Consider the following 16,974-nt stretch of genomic DNA (forward strand, 5'->3'; position numbering starts at 1 on the left):
TAGAAGCCAGACGGAGAGATGGTCGGAGATGGTCGGAGGAGCCGAAGCGCGCGCGGGTCCCGGAGACACAGCGGCAATTCGTGGCCCACTTCAGGAGTGTTTGCCAAACAAAGAGCGCTAACTCAATTAAGAGGCCAGATTTCCCCCAGGAAGAAAGGAAATGTGAAATTATCCCTGCTCGTTAAAGCTGCCACTTAATTTTCGCTGAAATTATTACTTATGATCCCGGGGACCTCTGGGCTAATTGTTTCGCTCTCACTCCTGCTTTCTTCTTTGCCTCCGTCGCTCCCGACTTGCCTCCATCCATCCTCTGGCTACCCTTTTTTTTACGCTGCATCCAACCACCCGCCGTCTCCTCACGGTCGCAGTTGGAGTCGGCCCTGCTCCGCGGGTTCTTCCGGCGGTCCGGCGCGGCGGCGGATTTTACGGAGGCGCCCGGCGATCGCTCCGCCCGCCTCTAATTAAACGTGCCTGCTTAGCGGCGGAGGCGGGGGAGAGGGATCGGCCGCTGGGATGACGACCGGGGCTTTGACATTGAGGGAGAGAAAGGGCCCTTCCGCAATGTCACGCTACGCCCCGTTCATAAATCACTCGTTCCAGGATCGCGGGTGAAGGAAAATAGGAAGCTCCCATTTTTCCCCTCGCGCCGGAAGCGCATATACGTACGTGCGCCCCCCCCCCCCCCCCCCCCCCCTCCCCCTTTATCCCGCCCCATTACCTCAAACCCCATGTGCACACGTAAACGCACGCACACACACACACACAGGCACTCAAACAGCAACTGATTTGACCTAGATCAGCCGAGCGCGCGCGCCTCGCGTAAACGCCGCCCCGCAGACGGAAGCATTCCTGGCGTACGGTTTTTCGTTCCCCCCCCCCCCCCCCCCGAGGAAATCTTAGACAGAGGATTAGCTTTTCCAATTTGTGAATTGAAACTTGCATCATTGTCTCTTATTTCATCAGGGGGCTTGTTTGAAACCACGCCCGCGCGCGCGCACACACACGCGAAGAAAAAAATGCCTGGAAAAAGAGAAGAGAGGGGGAGAAATGGATTAAAACAATAATAGCATATCACCAGCCCGTGAACAAACTCCTAATCTGAAAGTTGTAGAGAAAAGTGAAAGAGGAGAGCAATAATTAAGTAAGGAAAATCTATTAGGGGCGTGCTAATGAATTTAAAGACCAACAGATCCGTCTCTCGGAGGTGGAGATGTGCTGGAGGAGGAGATAACAGGGCGTCGGAAGCCTGCTCCTCGGCGCCGCCCGTAGCCGGTGCCGCCGGAGCCGCGGCCCCGGGCGTCGTGGTTTACTCCCGATGTTGGCGCCGCCTTCGCCGCTGTTTGAACTTCACGGGCCCCTCGCGCCTTTGATTTCCTCGCCTCGCACACTAGCGCGCTTTACGCCAATCATCGCAAAGTGTTCAGTGTGATTGGATTTGGTCGTGTCCTGTTTGCCCGCGTTTCTTTTCCCCGGTTTGTGTCAACAGGTTAGATTTACTCCGGCCGCAGGCGGAGCGGCGCATCGAGTGGGAGACGGAGAGGTCGACCTCCCGACGTAGCCTCACACTAATGCCAGATAATACTTTGCTGTAGGGAAAAATCGAGCAAGACGTGACATGCTCCGGCCCTCGGAGCTGTGACGGACAATAATCAATAAGGCTGTTGATCTGCGTGTGTCTTTTCTTTGTTTTAAGAGTTGATGCTCACTTTGTTTGCTCGTTTGTTTTTTGTTCTCAACTTTTGTTAGTTGTTGTTTTTGCATAGCGAGGGAAGAAAGCCCTTTGGATGGTCATTGGCTTGCTTTTCAATCAATAAATAACTGAAACGCTCCAGCCGTTTGGGCTTTTTTGAAAAAGGACAAGAAAACCTGAATATCCACCGGCATTACCAGGACACGTGGATTATCATCTGAAAGGCTTTAGGGCTGTTTTAAGCATTTATAAGTCACATATGATCGGCAGATTCTGATTTACTCTCATGATTAAATAAATGAGTGCTGTTTTAAGTCTACATCAGTTCGACGCAAGTTTTTTCGAGATTGAGTCGCTTTAATGCAGCAAAGTAGTAGCTATACAACGCCGGGTTACATTTTTTATTTATTTTTTGCTTTTTCCTTTTTGATTTGAGAGTTGAGAGATGAGAGCAAGGGGAGCAAAACTTTTGACTATTATATATACTATATGTTTCATCACACCTTTAACATCACCCTGTAACTGCAGCTCCAATTTGGGGACAACAGATTTACATGAGGCCGGTTGGTATAGAACTCACTTAGCCTCTCTCGCTCTCGCTCTCTCTCCACCCCCCCTCCCCTCTCTCTCTCTCTCTCTCTCTCTCTCTCTCTCTCTCTCTCTCAGGCATCTGAGCAGCCTTTAAATATTTGACGCCTTGACACTTGTTCAACTAATCTATGCGGGCATGTTACATAGATGATCCCATTTGCCATTTGTTCAATTGTGCCCTGAATCTGGTTTAAACCCCGGATGCTTGACGTGCGCCCCCGACTGCGGGTGAGGCCCCGCCCGTCCCTGTGCACTAATAGCTTGTAGTCATCCTCCTGCTGTCATCTCTATCACTCTCATTGGCAGCCAGCACGTCATCTTCAGGAGTCATTTCCTGCCATCATTTCAGCTGATGGGATGTGGAGAGACACACATATTGTCATTACAAAGGAGAGCCAGTCATGGTAATGATTTGCTGTTACACAGTCAATTTCCTCTCCTATTGAGGCACATTATTGTGACACAATTTGGCGGCACTGAAAAAATAAAAGCGTTGAGGTGTCATTCCTCCGTGTCTTCTATTGTCAGCCCTCCGGTCTTGTTTTAAACTTTTTTTTTTTTCCCGGCATGAAAATGGTGTTTAATTTTAACAGAGCTTTCCCTATTTGAAGGGGAGGAGGTCACCGGAGGCGGTTTTGAGTAAAAAAAAAAAAAATGAAAAAAGAAAAAATGAAAAAAAATCTTTAGTGGTTGCCATGGGAAAGATTTACGAGAAAACATTTGATTTTCTGTGAGGAGAACGACTCTAAAACCCATCTGGAATCTTGCCGCAGGCAGTGTTGCAAAAATAAACAAGAGCCTGAAGGCAGTCCGCGCCGCTCCCATATGCAGTCTGCTGCCATATTTGTCCCATTTCAGCCTTTACACAAGGTTTGATTATGTGCTAAAAATCTAACATGTTGCCCCGATAGCAAAAACCCAGACAGTACATAATGCATCTACAGATAATAACTCTTAAGCATCATGACTCTGTTGCAACACATAAGACTTTTTAGTACGGTGACCGTCCCAGAATGCAGTGCCGCCGTTCCAACCCAGGTAATTGACAGTGCTTATACGACTGTTTGCTGGCGCCCTCACCGCTGCCGCCTCCCCCGTTCCTCCACCCCTCTCCCTCCCCGCCGCTCAGGTCTTAAAATCTTGTTAGCCACCGCGCTGGGAACACAATCCCCATCCGCACTCGGGCCAATTTTATGATTAATTTGGCCGCCCATAAAGCCGCTTTATTAAGGTGTACTAAGTTATCGATGATGGTCCTCCCTGTTGTTGGGTTTATTGAGGAGTATGGTGCCGTGAAAAAGAGGGGGGGAATTAAGACACGCCCCACTGCCGGTGATTTTCAACGTTGGAATAAGTGAAAAGTACTTGCTCTTAAATGTATTCTAAATATTAAAAGTACTTGTCATATCCAGTGCACATCTTTTAGACACAGTAGCTTAGACCATGATTATAAAAGGATTGAATGGAAACCAATCATGGGTCGTAAGAGGTGAAAGGAATTCATCTGAAGTCGGAGCGACTACGCAATCTGATCGGTTGGGGTGGATTGGTTTCTCTTGCTGTTTTTTTCCCCCCATGTAGTAGAATAATAGGTACAGTTATTTGATTCAAAATGTAGTGGAAGTAACAAATTATGACTACTCCCGCTACTGTAAACAGTAAAGTCTTTTTTTTGGGGGGGTACTTGTGTTTTGATGAGTATTTTCTCAAGTCCGTAATTTTACTCTCACTTAAGTATGCATTACACTGTGTAATCTACTAAATCATAACTCACTATGGCAATATAGGGATCGCAAAGGGGCCAATGAAAACCGTGAAATAGGGACAGAGAAAACGAAACGCCGCAGCAGGCGCCAGTGATGGGATGGCCGTGTCTTTTTAGTGAGACGGATCATACGGCTCAGCTCAACCGTGAGAGCCGGCTCTTTCGGCTCCGACGGGTCACCGCTCACAGGCACGGGCTTGGACAGGTGGCCACCTTGAACAGTGCAGGGATTGGGAATCATTCAGGGACTGAAGATTCGGAGAAACAGAAACCAAACGGAGACGGAGGACGACAACTTTGAAAACAGCGAAAACTGACGAAGAAAAGACGACGGACGACTTCCCGCGGTTGCGCCCGCGGGAATTCTTCACGCACGGGGGGAGGAAAAGGGGACGGGGTGCAAATGCAACGCAAACTTTTTTTTCGCCCATCTTAGGGTGATATCGGCTTACAAGACTTCAGCCTCTAATCTCAAAAACCACATTGAGGTAAGAAGACTTCCAGCTATTTTGTATCTTATTGTTTCTGTCTTTGATATATTTAAGGCAGAGGTTCCCGGCCACCGCGCCGCCACGGGGCATTTTCGCCGAGCGAAAACAAAGCAAATGAAAACAGTGTGTTTTAAATGTAGATGTATTTTATTTTCTCCATTTCTTAAAATATTAGCATTTCCATTACAATAGCATAAATCGGTAGTCATTTAAACAAATGTACCACACTTCCACATCATGCTGAACAATTAATGACCTAAGTAATTACTCCTTCTTTGGCGTTAATAGCAGTGATGTGATGAGGTCATGTTTGAACATGCACTGAGATAATATTTACTTTTACAGAGGAAACATCCATCGAAAAAACTGACCAGTACCATGACATGGCTGGGATAGCAGGACCTCAACGAAAGGCCGCAGCCACACCAAACGAGCTCTCGGCAAGTAAGCAAGATGTTACCAGATATGATGCTGACAGCTGCGGGCAAACGTGGCCCACAGGCGACTGTTGACAAGCTTGCCGTCAATTTCAAACGTGAGAATCTACAGCCGTTTGCAGCGGCAGAACAGCCAGCTTTCAAAGAAGCCGTTTCCAATTGCAACCTCCAGCCAAGGTCATCTCCAGACCCACTGTCCATACTGGAATCTGTGAAGCTGCCGATCACATGAAGAAGACCATGATCGCAGACTTTGGGTGAAGTCCAATTTGTCGCTACTGCCGCTGATTGATAGAGGAAGAGTCCCTGGAAAGAAGATCTGTGGCGCTAGCTTGCAGAGGTTGAATGGGTCCCACACATCTGACATGCTTGCTGGTGCCGTCGACGATGTCCGTTTTCAATCCAAAATGAGAGGCAAAGTTGTACGAACCACAACTGATAGTGGATCCAACTTCATCAAAGCCTTTCCACGTGTTTGTGGCACAGAATGATGACGATGCAGATCCAGATGCTCTTGACCCGAGTGACCATATTGAATACCTTGGGGCAAGTACGTTCCTTGATGAAGACTCTGGTCTGGAATATCAAACACCCCCCCGATCAATGATGTGCACGTCACCACCACTAAATCTTGTGGCAACAACAGATGCTGCCCTGGCAGAAGGCATGAATGGCACCTTCGAGAGGCTTTCCCGTGCAACCTTTGCAAAATGCCAGGACATTTGGAGCAAAACCTGGAGCGACCTTATTTGGCTAGTGAAGTGGGAGACGAGAAGCGTGAGCTACAGATCATTTACCGCAAATGCAACACGGCGAAATTCAACTTACCTTGCCATGGAAAGAATAATACGCATCATCGGTGAGGCGGGGGAAGATGTCGCCAGGAGGGTGAGTGAGGAGCACAAGGTGAAAATATGAGTGAAACGTATGCAGTCCGTCCCGATTACAGTCATGCTTTAGTTGTTGTATGTCATGCACGTGTTGTATCTTACAGGAGTCCTGCAGAAGTTGCATTCCTCAGGGAGCGTTGTACCACCAGTGACGTGCGGTGAGGTCAGAGGCTGGGGAGCCGCTGGCAAGTATCGGAGCCAGATTTAAGCACATATGAACCCAATAGAGGTAGCTTAAATTCGCCATTCAGTTGGCAGGTTGCACAATGACTATCGGCTGGGCTTCATATCTCCTGTCAGCACTCTTTACCACACAGGTAAGTTGCGTAATTCGTTTCACCTTTTATAGGCAAACGCAGTTCCGCTGTTCCTACTCATTCAACACAAATGTGGCTGCAGTCCTCTTACCCAAGTTCAACACCTCCTGGACTAACAGAGCTGATGTAATAGAGGCTGGTAAAGTCAAATATTGTCAAGGATTCACATGACTCCATTTGTGTTTGTGTTGCCTTGTGAGCACACATGTATACGTGTGTATACTTTATACAGTAACTCCTTAGTCGTGGCAAGCCTAAAATTTGTTACTTATTGATGAGCTCCTTTTAATACTAAAGTTGAATTTTTGTCTGTGTGTGTCTGTGTGCTCAGGATTATTCACTGAAATTGAAATAACAACATTTGCTCAAGCACCATAATGGTGTCGTCTACTTTGCAATTACAGGCCAGACATCTGTGAAACGACAAGAGAGTCATCTGACGACGAGGATCTCTTCCCGGGGACCAGACCCCAGAACGTCACAAAATCTGGCTGAGCCCCGTCTTGCTCGCGTCACAGGGGGCACGGAGCTGCTGCGCTCCTTCCCCGGCCATTAGGGAGCCCTCCCTCAAGCCGAACGCCGCTCCGCCCTGCCATGTGAGCGGCTTCTGAGCCGCACTGGTCTCTGTTAACTCAGACTCTGTTAACTCTGAAAATGAGCTCCTACCGAAACTGGTCCAAGGTTCGGAAACCAAGAGTGTCCAACAGTTTGGACGCCACCGCCTCCTTTTTACAGACAAAGTTCCTACTTTATCTTTTTTATTTGTTTAGAAAACAAATGTCCTTAGTTTGATCCATTCATACCTTTTATCATTTATCAGAGAAATGCGCTTTGTTGAAAGCACATTTTGTTGTTTGTCTACATGGAGCTCCCCTTGCATTCGAATGCTTGCCATTGATAATGCATTAAACAACAATGGTTAAAAAGTAACTCATACTCTGAGTGGTTTTTGATAAGAATACTTTGTACTTTTACTTAAGTTTTATTTTTTTTTAACACCAGTAGTTTTTACTTATAGTTGAGTAATAGTTCAGTACTTCTACTTAAGTACACATTGTCAGTACTCTTTCCACCACTGAGTAAAAGTCGAACGTCTCCCAAACTGAATAACTGAAGTAAACACCGTTGCCTGAAAAATGTACTTAAGTACAGCAGCAAAGTTCTTGTACTTTGTTACTTGTATTTTCCCGAATGTCACCCCATGCAATCAAGCATGCATTCACGCACACACACACACACACACACACACACACACACACACATACACACACACAAACCCCCCCAACATGCATATCACACGCGCATCTTAATCACGCAACTGCCATCCAATAAACAACCGAAACTCAACGAGACCGGAGTTGGGTGGATATAAGACCAAGAGGGGAGGGGAGTGCCAAGAAAATAAACTCTTTTAGGATATAGAAGGATAAAGGGAAAAACAGGAAGCACGACGGTTCTCTTTTTTAGGTGAGGGCACTAGCCAACTTCGGGTGGGTGTCGCTCAATCTGACCGCTCCACCCGCAGAGGGCTGGCGGGTGGAGCGCTGTTAAATCAGAACGGGCGGGAGGAACAGCAGCCCCGGCCCCCTGGGGCTTTCCGAGGCATCACATCCCATTACGTGCCGGGCCCCCGAACAATAGAGGCACCAAGCGACCGGGGCCTGAAATAACAGATAACCCTGCCAGCTCGCATCATCATCCGACTCGCTGCGGTCTTAATCTGCCTCATCCTCCCGCGCTAATGAAGCTAATGGAGGGAATAAGCGACATGTTCTCTCTTCTCCCCCTCACTGTCACGTCAGTCTCTCCCTTAATGGCCCTTGCTGGTGAGCCTGTGCAGAAGGAACCCATGGAAGGGCCTGTGTGTGTGTGTGTGTGTGTGTGTGTGTGTGTGTGTGTGTGTGTGTGTGTGTGTGTGTGTGTGTGTGTGTGTGTGTGTGTGTGTGTGTGTGTGTGTGTGTGTGTGTGTGTGTGTGTGTGTGTGTGTGTGTGTGTGTGTGTGTGTGTGTGTGTGGGTGTGTGTGTGTGTGCGCACGTGTGTGTGTGTGGCTGCACGTGTGTGTGTGCGTATATGCGGGTGTACAGGTCGGTCTGTGGGTGACATGTTGTGCGCCGTTAAGCGAAATTAGCAGAAATGTGGCTAATGGTAACAAAGGGCCTAATGTGCTAATAGCGCGTATGGACACAGCGACGGCTTTGGTTAAAAATAAAGGATAATTCCTGTTTCCTCCAGGGTGCGTGTATTATAGCTGGATCGCAGCTCGGCCGGATTTGTTTTGTCTTATATTTTCTGTCTGACTCATCTATTCCGCAGCATATTTAGCCAACACCGACGGTGGGGCGGGGGAGGGGGGGGGGGGGGGTGGGGGGTTGTGGTGTGCGCCGTGGAGGCAGGAGGTGAGGCCGGTCCCCCGCGGCAGAGTCCTCGCTCGTGTGCTGCTGGTCCCTATTGATCGGACAGTCACTTTGTTCCGTCCGATCAATACATTTGGGCAGGGGCAGTGTCAGAGCCATTTAAATGGCCCACGAAAAGCTAAGGCCGCAGACCGCTCCGCTTTCACTCCCGCCATACATCCCTCTCCGAACCATTTCAAGACTTGCTCCGCTTGGTACAGTGTACGACGACAAAGTCGCCGTTGCTGTTAAATTTGACACTCGCCACCTGCCCATTCCATTTCTGACTAAAAGGCTCAACGCTAAGGAGGCCACCGGCATGCTTGCATTGTGGCCAGCTAAATAAAAAAGCAGTATATATGGATGTCAGGTTATTTTTCATTGATGGCAATGCCACCCTCCCCCCTCTCCAGGCTGAAGAACTCAGCCCCTGAAGCTCAGCCGCCCCTTCGAGGGACTCGACTGTAGATTGTAGATGTTTTGACCAGGTTGCAACGCTCGCCAAACACTGCCATGACCACCGCTAACACTGCGAGCAGCTGGAGCGAGACAGAGTTAAAGGCCGGAGGTGGCGAGCGAGCCGGTGGATCGGGGGCGGGGCGGGGCGGGGCGGGGCGGGGCAGCGCCGGTGGCCTTGCGAGGTCTCGTCAGTCGAATAGTGTCATGGGCGGACACCTGCGATGCGTCACGCGGTGTCGCGTCTCGCCGTGACACCGCGGTTTTTCCAGCCGACAACGGCTCTGAGTACAGGGAGCGAGTGGTGTCTTTGGGGTGGGGTGGGGTGGGGGTGGGTTTCGCTCTGCGGGCTGGAGGGTGGAGGGGTTGGAAGTGGAGGAGAGTGGTAATTAAAATGGTTTAGGGCACTTTGGCCGTGACTAGTCCTGATCCCCAACATCCCCTGCTCTCTCGCCCTCTCTCTCTCTCTCCCTCCCTCCCTCCCTCCCTCTCTCCCTCTCTCTCTCTCTCTCTCCCTCTCTCTCTCTCTCCCTCCGAATGCTCCCACCATTTCTTCTACCTTGCCCCCTTTTCTCTGAAGGTGTTTATGTTTCAATCAAAAGTGCCATTGCAGTGTGACCGCGGGCCCTTCTGCGTGACCGACTCAGCTCCGGCTCACAGCACCTTAAACCCTTCCCCCCTCACCCCCTCCCCACCCGCCATGACCCTGAAATCGGCCATAAAATTGCTGCCGCGCCCATCCCTCCCCCCCCACCCCCCCTTTATTGCGTGCGTGTAGTACGTGTTATGAGGCTGGATTCTGAGCAAATCTGCTGTTTCGCCCACCCTCCGCTAAAGTGTTTTGAAAATATATCAGTTTTTCCCAAAAAGGGAAAGTACCGAGCAGCCGCTGCTCCCAGCTCTGCTTCCTCTTCCTCCACCCGAGGATAAAACTAAAAGAAAATACACCGCGGTCAGGAAATTGACATGATAACCTTGTTCCCTCGCCGCGAGAAAAGCCATTTCTTTCAACTTTGTTTCCATGGCGATGGGGGGGGGGGGGGTGCTTTTGCAGCCACCGTCTCAGGCCCGGGCGTTTTTTTTTAACAATTCATAAATAAAGTGTTGAAATCAATGTGAGCTTCTGAGATTTAATAAACCCCTATCAGAGAGAGAGGGGGAGAGAGAGAGAGAGAGAGAGAGAGAGAGGGAGAGAGAGGCGACAATGAGGTGGAAAAAAATGATGGCGTCGAGGGTAATGCTCCCACCGGTTGACACCGGGGGAATAGCGGCTTTTTAAAGTGTTTAGCTTTAATTTCATTCAGGAGTGACATAATTGATTTTAATGAGATGTTTATGGAGTGAAGTGCCGGTGTCGCTGAATCATTTGCCCGTCTGCCTGACGGGTACTTCTGAGGCCCGCACCAAGTGGGAGGAGGAAGGGAGCGGTACACAGCCCTGCACTGCCAGCAACCCCCCCCCCCCCGCGCGCTACCCTACGTTCCAGGTTCCCTCTTTCGCTCCCGGAGAAAGCGGAAAATAAATTTGATGATGCGCTTTAATTAAAGACACTTATTATGCGCTTGAAAAAAAACACGACCTTTTCTTCTTTATACTATTTATTTTTACATTGGGACGTTGGAAGACATTGGGTCAGCTCCTTCACCTTCTGAACTGGATACCTTCCCCGGAAACTCCCTTCCAAATATACAGTAGACCTTGTGGCATCCCGTCAAACGCCGCAGTGTGCCAAAGCTCAGAGTGCCAGCCCCTCAGACTGACTGACAGGGTGCCGCATTGCTGTTACAGTATGTGGCGTGCAGGCCCCTCTCGGCCTGGCGCCTGCACACTTGTGAGATCGGAGATCGGAGAAACTGGCATCGCTGTTCCCCAAACAGCCATCCCCCTCCCGCTGCCTCTCACTTCAGCCCCCCGCGAAAATGGCACCGGCATCGCCAGGAAACTGAGCGACGCGGACTCTTGATTTGCTCTACTGTATCATCAACTTTTCTAACCCTTTTGTGAGCAATCGGTCTGGCACGGGGGCCCACGCCGGGTTTGTCGGCGGTGATTTAGAAAAACATTGAATACATTATAATTTCAATCAAAAACAACAGTGCACACACACATACAAACACTAGCAGCCCTGCCGCGCACTGGATCGCCACTGGAGTGTTTTTGCCATCTCCATTACTGTCCAAACGCCCTCTTAAGGGCCGCTGCAATTCAGGCACCCAATCAGGCCTCAAACGGGCGAAAATGACATGTTTGGGAATGATTCATTCCGCAGGACAGCGTTTTTCCGACGCACCCCGGGGAACTATTTCCATACAACAAATGGTGGAGAGCTGTTGTGATTGCTTTTCAATCAAGCGAGACAAACACTAATTAGATTTTTTTTTTTTTTTTTTTTTTCGGGAGGGATTTTGGAAATTAGAGGTTTCTTTTGTGGAGCGTGGATGACTGGCACTTCCCTGATAGCTGCCTTGATAGTCGTCCGTCTTGGCCGACTGTTTACTGTCAGGGCTTTATTAGGGCGAAAGACAGACAGAGAGAGCGAGAGGGGGAGAGAAGGGGGGAGAAAGCACTTTGTGTCACACGTTGGGGATTTTAAAAGGCGCCTGGGCGTGTCAGGCTTTAAGAGCTTTTTTTTTATTTTTGTTTGTCTAATTTCCTGCGAGCCGTGCTGTGAAACGACGAGACCATTTCCGATGCCGTATTTTACTTGACACCGAAAAAACCGGCCCCTGCCCTCTCTCCCTCTCCCCCTCTCCCCCTCGCTCCCGCTCCCTCCCCTATGCTTCTGATCTCTACACTAATCCTTAGAAAGTCTCTTCTTTTACCAGCCTCTGTGCCTCTAAATAAACTCTAGATTACCATAAACTGTGCAGCACCCATTGCGGTATTATTGAAATCCATACAGCCACATTCACGCACACTGATCTGCTTTTGACGATTTCGCTGACGGTTTCCGAAGACATATAGGTGTTCTACAGCCATTCCAATCGTAAGAATCGTCTCTATCTCCCTCTCTCTCGCTCTCTCTCTCTCTCTCTCTCTCTCTCTCTCTCTCTCTCTCTCTCTCTCTCTCTCTCTCTCTCTCTTCACAGACGGACGCTGCCCTGATGTACGACGCAGTGCACGTGGTGGCCGTGGCCGTGCAACAGTCTCAGCAGATCACTGTCAGCTCCCTGCAGTGCAACCGCCACAAGCCCTGGCGCTTCGGCAACCGTTTCATGGCCCTTATCAAGGAGGTGAGAGATCATTCCTCTTTCTCCCCCTGTCCCTGTCTCTGTCTCTGACATGTTATAAATATATATATTATATATATAGAGAGAGAGAGAGCTATAGACAAGGCGAAATCCACGATAATGGAATCACATGTTTCAAATGAATTTATATGCAATACCGTATTTTCTATTTCACTGAATATGCCTACTTCCCACGGTCGGGGGCAGGGGCGGGGGGCTTTAACACATCTCCAGTATTTCGTCTTTTTATCGCTCGCACACACACCCACGGAGGAAGAGAGAGCGGGGTTTGGGGGTGGGGAGTTGGAAGGAGAGCGAGAGTCTTCATTTTTTCATAATTATTCCTTGGTGTGCTCTCGCTATTCACAAAACTGGGACGGCTAATCCGAACCTCGCTGTTGGTAGAAAAGGGCAGGATTGGGCAGGCTATATTTAGGGACCTCTTCAGCGCTCTCGGTTCGCTTGCAGGGATCAGGGAAGCCTGCAGAGACACACGCTGTAGGCTAAAAGAGTGCTGGCTGATGATGGTGATGATGATGGGGAGGGGGTGGTGACTGAGAGGAAACAGAACCACAGGGATTTCATATTTCACAATTGTACACAGTTGCTCACCATGCAAATAATTTGCCTACCAGTTTATTTCCCTCTCCAACGGGTATTATTCTGTCTCATGTATTTTTCTTTGTCTTGTCTCATGTACTGTGCATTTCTTTTCTGGGTTATTTTTTCCCTGGGACCTGGTGGCCTCTTGGCCTATGGAGTCGCACTGGGAGTAAGCAGACGAGGCTGTTTGCAGTAACTCGATAGCAGCCATTCTGTAGGCTGGTTAATGGCGGTGCTAATCGGGGATGATTTGGCTCACAAGGCCTTATATTTGTGATGCTTCCATGAACTGCATCCGTCTATGCAGCCGCAGGTGCTAGAACCCGGAAAAAGGCTGCAAGAAATGACATTGTGAGAACTGCAGGATCTAATTGTAGCACGTTGCAGCCGAGCCCCGGCTATCATACATGTTGTGGGACACTCCACCCACATGTTCGGGTTAAGGAACACTCTGCCCAGGCGGGGGTCTTTATTAAGGGAGATAACAAAAAGGCTCGCTGACAACTAATGTGCCAGTTTAATGGTGTTGTCAGACGGCACTGTCGGCAGGGATCTGGTCGCAGGCTCGGTTCCCTGCGCCACGTTTCCACCTCACTGAAAGATAGCACACCCACCACATGTAAGACATTAATGTTTGTATTTGTCTGATCAAACCCTCTGGAGGAACATACCGAACCCAAAAGCCTATTTGAGACGAGCTGCCGTTGACTAAGCAGCCTGTGGGTTTTTTTCGGGCGGCACTGGAAGGGATTGTGTGATTGTTTTGTGCGCGTGACAGAGAGGCGGAACTTTGGGCCTTGAGTGGTGTCCTCTCGCCTCCAGGTCACAGCACTCACAATTAAGTGCAATTTTCCAGACACTTTGCATGGCTGGACAAATCCTTTCTTTTCCAATTGCTGCCAAGTGTCCGTTGTAAATTCAATGGATAAAAAAGCACTTTGTCTTTAAAAGTTAAAGTTCATTTTTCTGCATATTTTATTAACAGAAAAGGAAGGGATTTTCCAGATGATTCCAATATGGATCGGTCATTTGTTGTTAGGAGTTTGCATCAGTGTGCTGATTTAACACCCCACTAAAAAAAAGTAGATAAATGTATAGTTATTTATAGATAGACCTGAATGGTCGGAAAGTATGTGCAATTGGTGTAGAACTCTGTTTTTTAAAAACTCTTGAACTTTGTATGTCTTTTCTGTTGATTCACTGATTGAACAAAACAAACAACAGAAAAACCGAAATCAATGTGCAAAAATGTCTTCCTGTACCACATACTGGAAAAAAAAAATCATAAAAAAAGTAAACATTGAAACTAATTCAAGGTGAGGGGCTGTACAAGTGGATATCAGTGTCTCTCAGCTCCCCTCGTTTTTTATGAATTGGCATCTCTGGGGCGCTACTCAATCTAGTCAGTGTGTCAGAAAATGTATGAACAGATCCCGCCCCACACAGAGTAAGCTCTGATGTCCAGACCTCTGACTCCCACGCACTCTAAAGATAGACCCGGTGCGCCCCGAGTAACACAGCGCTACATTCACTGCGCCTCAAAAAATATATAAAAATAAAATGCTTTCAGCCACTTTCATGGCAGATTGTAAGCTATCAAAACCCACCTCGGAATCTGCGAACAGTGGGTGATTGCCGTCTCCCTTTCATAAAAGCAGGATCTACATAGCCACTTCTCGGCTGGGAAAGGACGCTAAATGCGAAAGTACTTTGTTGTGGCTACAGTGAAACTTTCAAAGACTGTGACGCCCAACTTATTCCCTCTCACCCGTCTTTCCCTCTTTTACCATCTCTCTCTCTCGCTGTGTGTCTTCAGGCTCACTGGGATGGCCTGACAGGGAGGATCACTTTCAACAGGACCAATGGCTTGAGGACAGACTTTGACCTGGATGTCATCAGTCTGAAGGAAGAGGGACTGGAGAAGGTGTGTGTCGGCGACTGCTTGTTTGTGTGTGTGTGTGCATGCTCTAGTGAGTGTGTGTGTGTGTGTGTGTGTGTGTGTGTGTGTGTATGTGTGTGTGTGCGCGTGCGTGCCTATTGGCGTGTCTGCCTTTGTGTGCATCTACATGTCAATGTTTCTGCGTAGGAATTCGCTCAACCGTGCGTGCTTCTCAACACACACACACACACACACACACACACACACACACACACGCGCGGCTATTGCGCACATTACATATCTTTTGGCCAGATATGGTATTTCCCTGGTGTTTATCAGTCACTTAAGATTCATGGGAAGAACTTGTGGATTCCTGCTTAATGCCGCAGATACGGCTCGCACTTCTGCACGTAACGGCACACACTCCACGTGCCGGCGTCCTCCCAAGTGTGTGCCTCTCAGCAGCTCCTGACCTCCGTCTTTCCACCAATCTGTGGGCATCTGCACCTCCATGAATAATTTACCCTATTAATAAAAAAACCCCTTCAGAAGCCCTCCAGCCTCATGAAGCCTGAATTAAAGAGTTGATTTGCAATTACAAAGCCCCATCTCTGGGTGTGAAGAGGAGCCCCCGGAGGAGGGGCGCCCGACGCCGGCGTGGCCTGTTAGTCGGTGTGGTTGCCAGTGTTTGTGGTCGCTGGTAGCCATGCTCGGAGGAGGGTGGTGGATTAGTAGGATGGGGTGGGGGTGGATGGAGCTTGGGTGGGGGGGTGCCGGGAGAGCGCATTAAGTTCCTGGAGGAGCGTCCTGACACCCCTCTTATACCCAGTGTCGCCTCGCCTGGTCGTCTCCCACCCCCGCCCTCCCCCCAAACACGCACTCTTACCTACCCACGCATAGTCCCCCCCTGTCTTCTCACCTGACCTTTAATTGTCAGCCGTGCTCCCCCTCACAAAGAGTTTATGTACAAAACATGGCAAAGAGCTGGTAGGGGGGTTGGGACGATCTAGATTCAAGATTATCTCTTACATTTTTTCCCGTGTAGGAGTCTCAGTATAATAATGCAAGCAAAGCACCCGTCGGTGTTAAGAGTTCGCATGGCTGTCAACCATGTCCTCAGGGTGCTGCAGTCGAGAGGCGGTGCAAGCGAGTGCTCCTGCCTGTGCTGTACTGTATGTATTTCCTTATTTAGAATGTGACTACCTGTGTTTTTTTCTGTACTGAAACTCTTCTTTGTGCGTTTCCAGATCGGGACATGGGACCCTCCGAGCGGCCTGAACATGACGGACAACCAGAAGGGCAAGACGACCAACGTGTCCGACTCCCTGTCCAACAGATCCCTGGTCGTCTCCACCATACTGGTGAACTGATTTTCCTTTTTTTTTTTTTTTCCCCTTGCGAGAGACTAAAAAAAGGTCCATGCAATCAGAAGTGGCTAGCAATTACAGTTGGCCGAGTACATCTCTCCCGGTCTGGATTGTATTCCCTTCAAGGGTGTCATTACTTTAAAAGCCCCCCGTTGAAAAATCCTCCGGTGCATCACCTCCGCTGTGGCCCTGTTCCTTCTAGACCCGTTTCCCAGTACGATGTTCTCTGACTCTGACGGTCCAAAGCGCTCATCTACCCCAGTCCTGCTGGGGATGGCGTTAAATAGATATATTTTATTCTAACTGTAAGACATAATAACCTCAACAGCGGATCAGTGGTTCAGTGGAAAACCAGTAAGACCATCCACTCACACCAGTGGTCCAGAGAGGTCATTCTGCAGCAGTGCTATTTTTTACCCCTATTTAAAAATGCTATATTTCCGCTATATAGTTGGCATGTTTATGGGATTTACTTGTATGCTGACTTTTCTTAAAATGCTTGCCTCTGTTTTGTGTGTGGTGCTGGTGGGATTGCTCAAGGGTAAGCCATTACACAAATACTGCAAAACGTCTGGATCGAAGAGAGAAAGAAAACCGTCAGTATTAAGAAGCCAATGTCTAAAAGGAAAAAAAGAAAGAAGTGAAATAACAATATAAACCAAATTGCTGGTTGTCATTATTTATCCGGGCCCCTCTTTCCTTCCATGCGTGCTGCGAAGTGATTGGATTGCTGTTATTAGTTAAGATGCTGCGTGGCTGTAATTGCCATATCAGGATTGAGTCATGGGGAGATCTCTGATGGCTGCGAGCACGCAGAAGGAGGGGGGAGGGCGGACTATAATTGGGTTTGTTACATTTGATTGA

At 48.8% G+C, this 16,974-nt stretch overlaps 1 protein-coding gene across 2 annotated transcripts in view; it reads left to right on the forward strand.

Annotated features, from left to right (window-relative positions):
* The window catches only part of grik2 (glutamate receptor, ionotropic, kainate 2), a gene marked incomplete at its 3' end in the record, with an annotated part of 152,430 nt that overhangs the window by 86,044 nt on the left and 49,412 nt on the right, over positions 1 to 16,974 (forward strand). For both annotated transcript variants that reach the window (XM_080005174.1, XM_080005175.1), the window contains exons 7-9: positions 12,121 to 12,264; positions 14,681 to 14,788; positions 15,991 to 16,104. In XM_080005174.1, the coding sequence (XP_079861300.1) occupies positions 12,121 to 12,264; positions 14,681 to 14,788; positions 15,991 to 16,104 (366 nt within the window). The remainder of the gene's footprint in view (positions 1 to 12,120; positions 12,265 to 14,680; positions 14,789 to 15,990; positions 16,105 to 16,974) is intronic.

The sequence above is a fragment of the Zeus faber genome, assembly GCF_960531495.2.
Source record: "Zeus faber genome assembly, chromosome: 8".
NCBI lineage: Eukaryota > Metazoa > Chordata > Actinopteri > Zeiformes > Zeidae > Zeus > Zeus faber.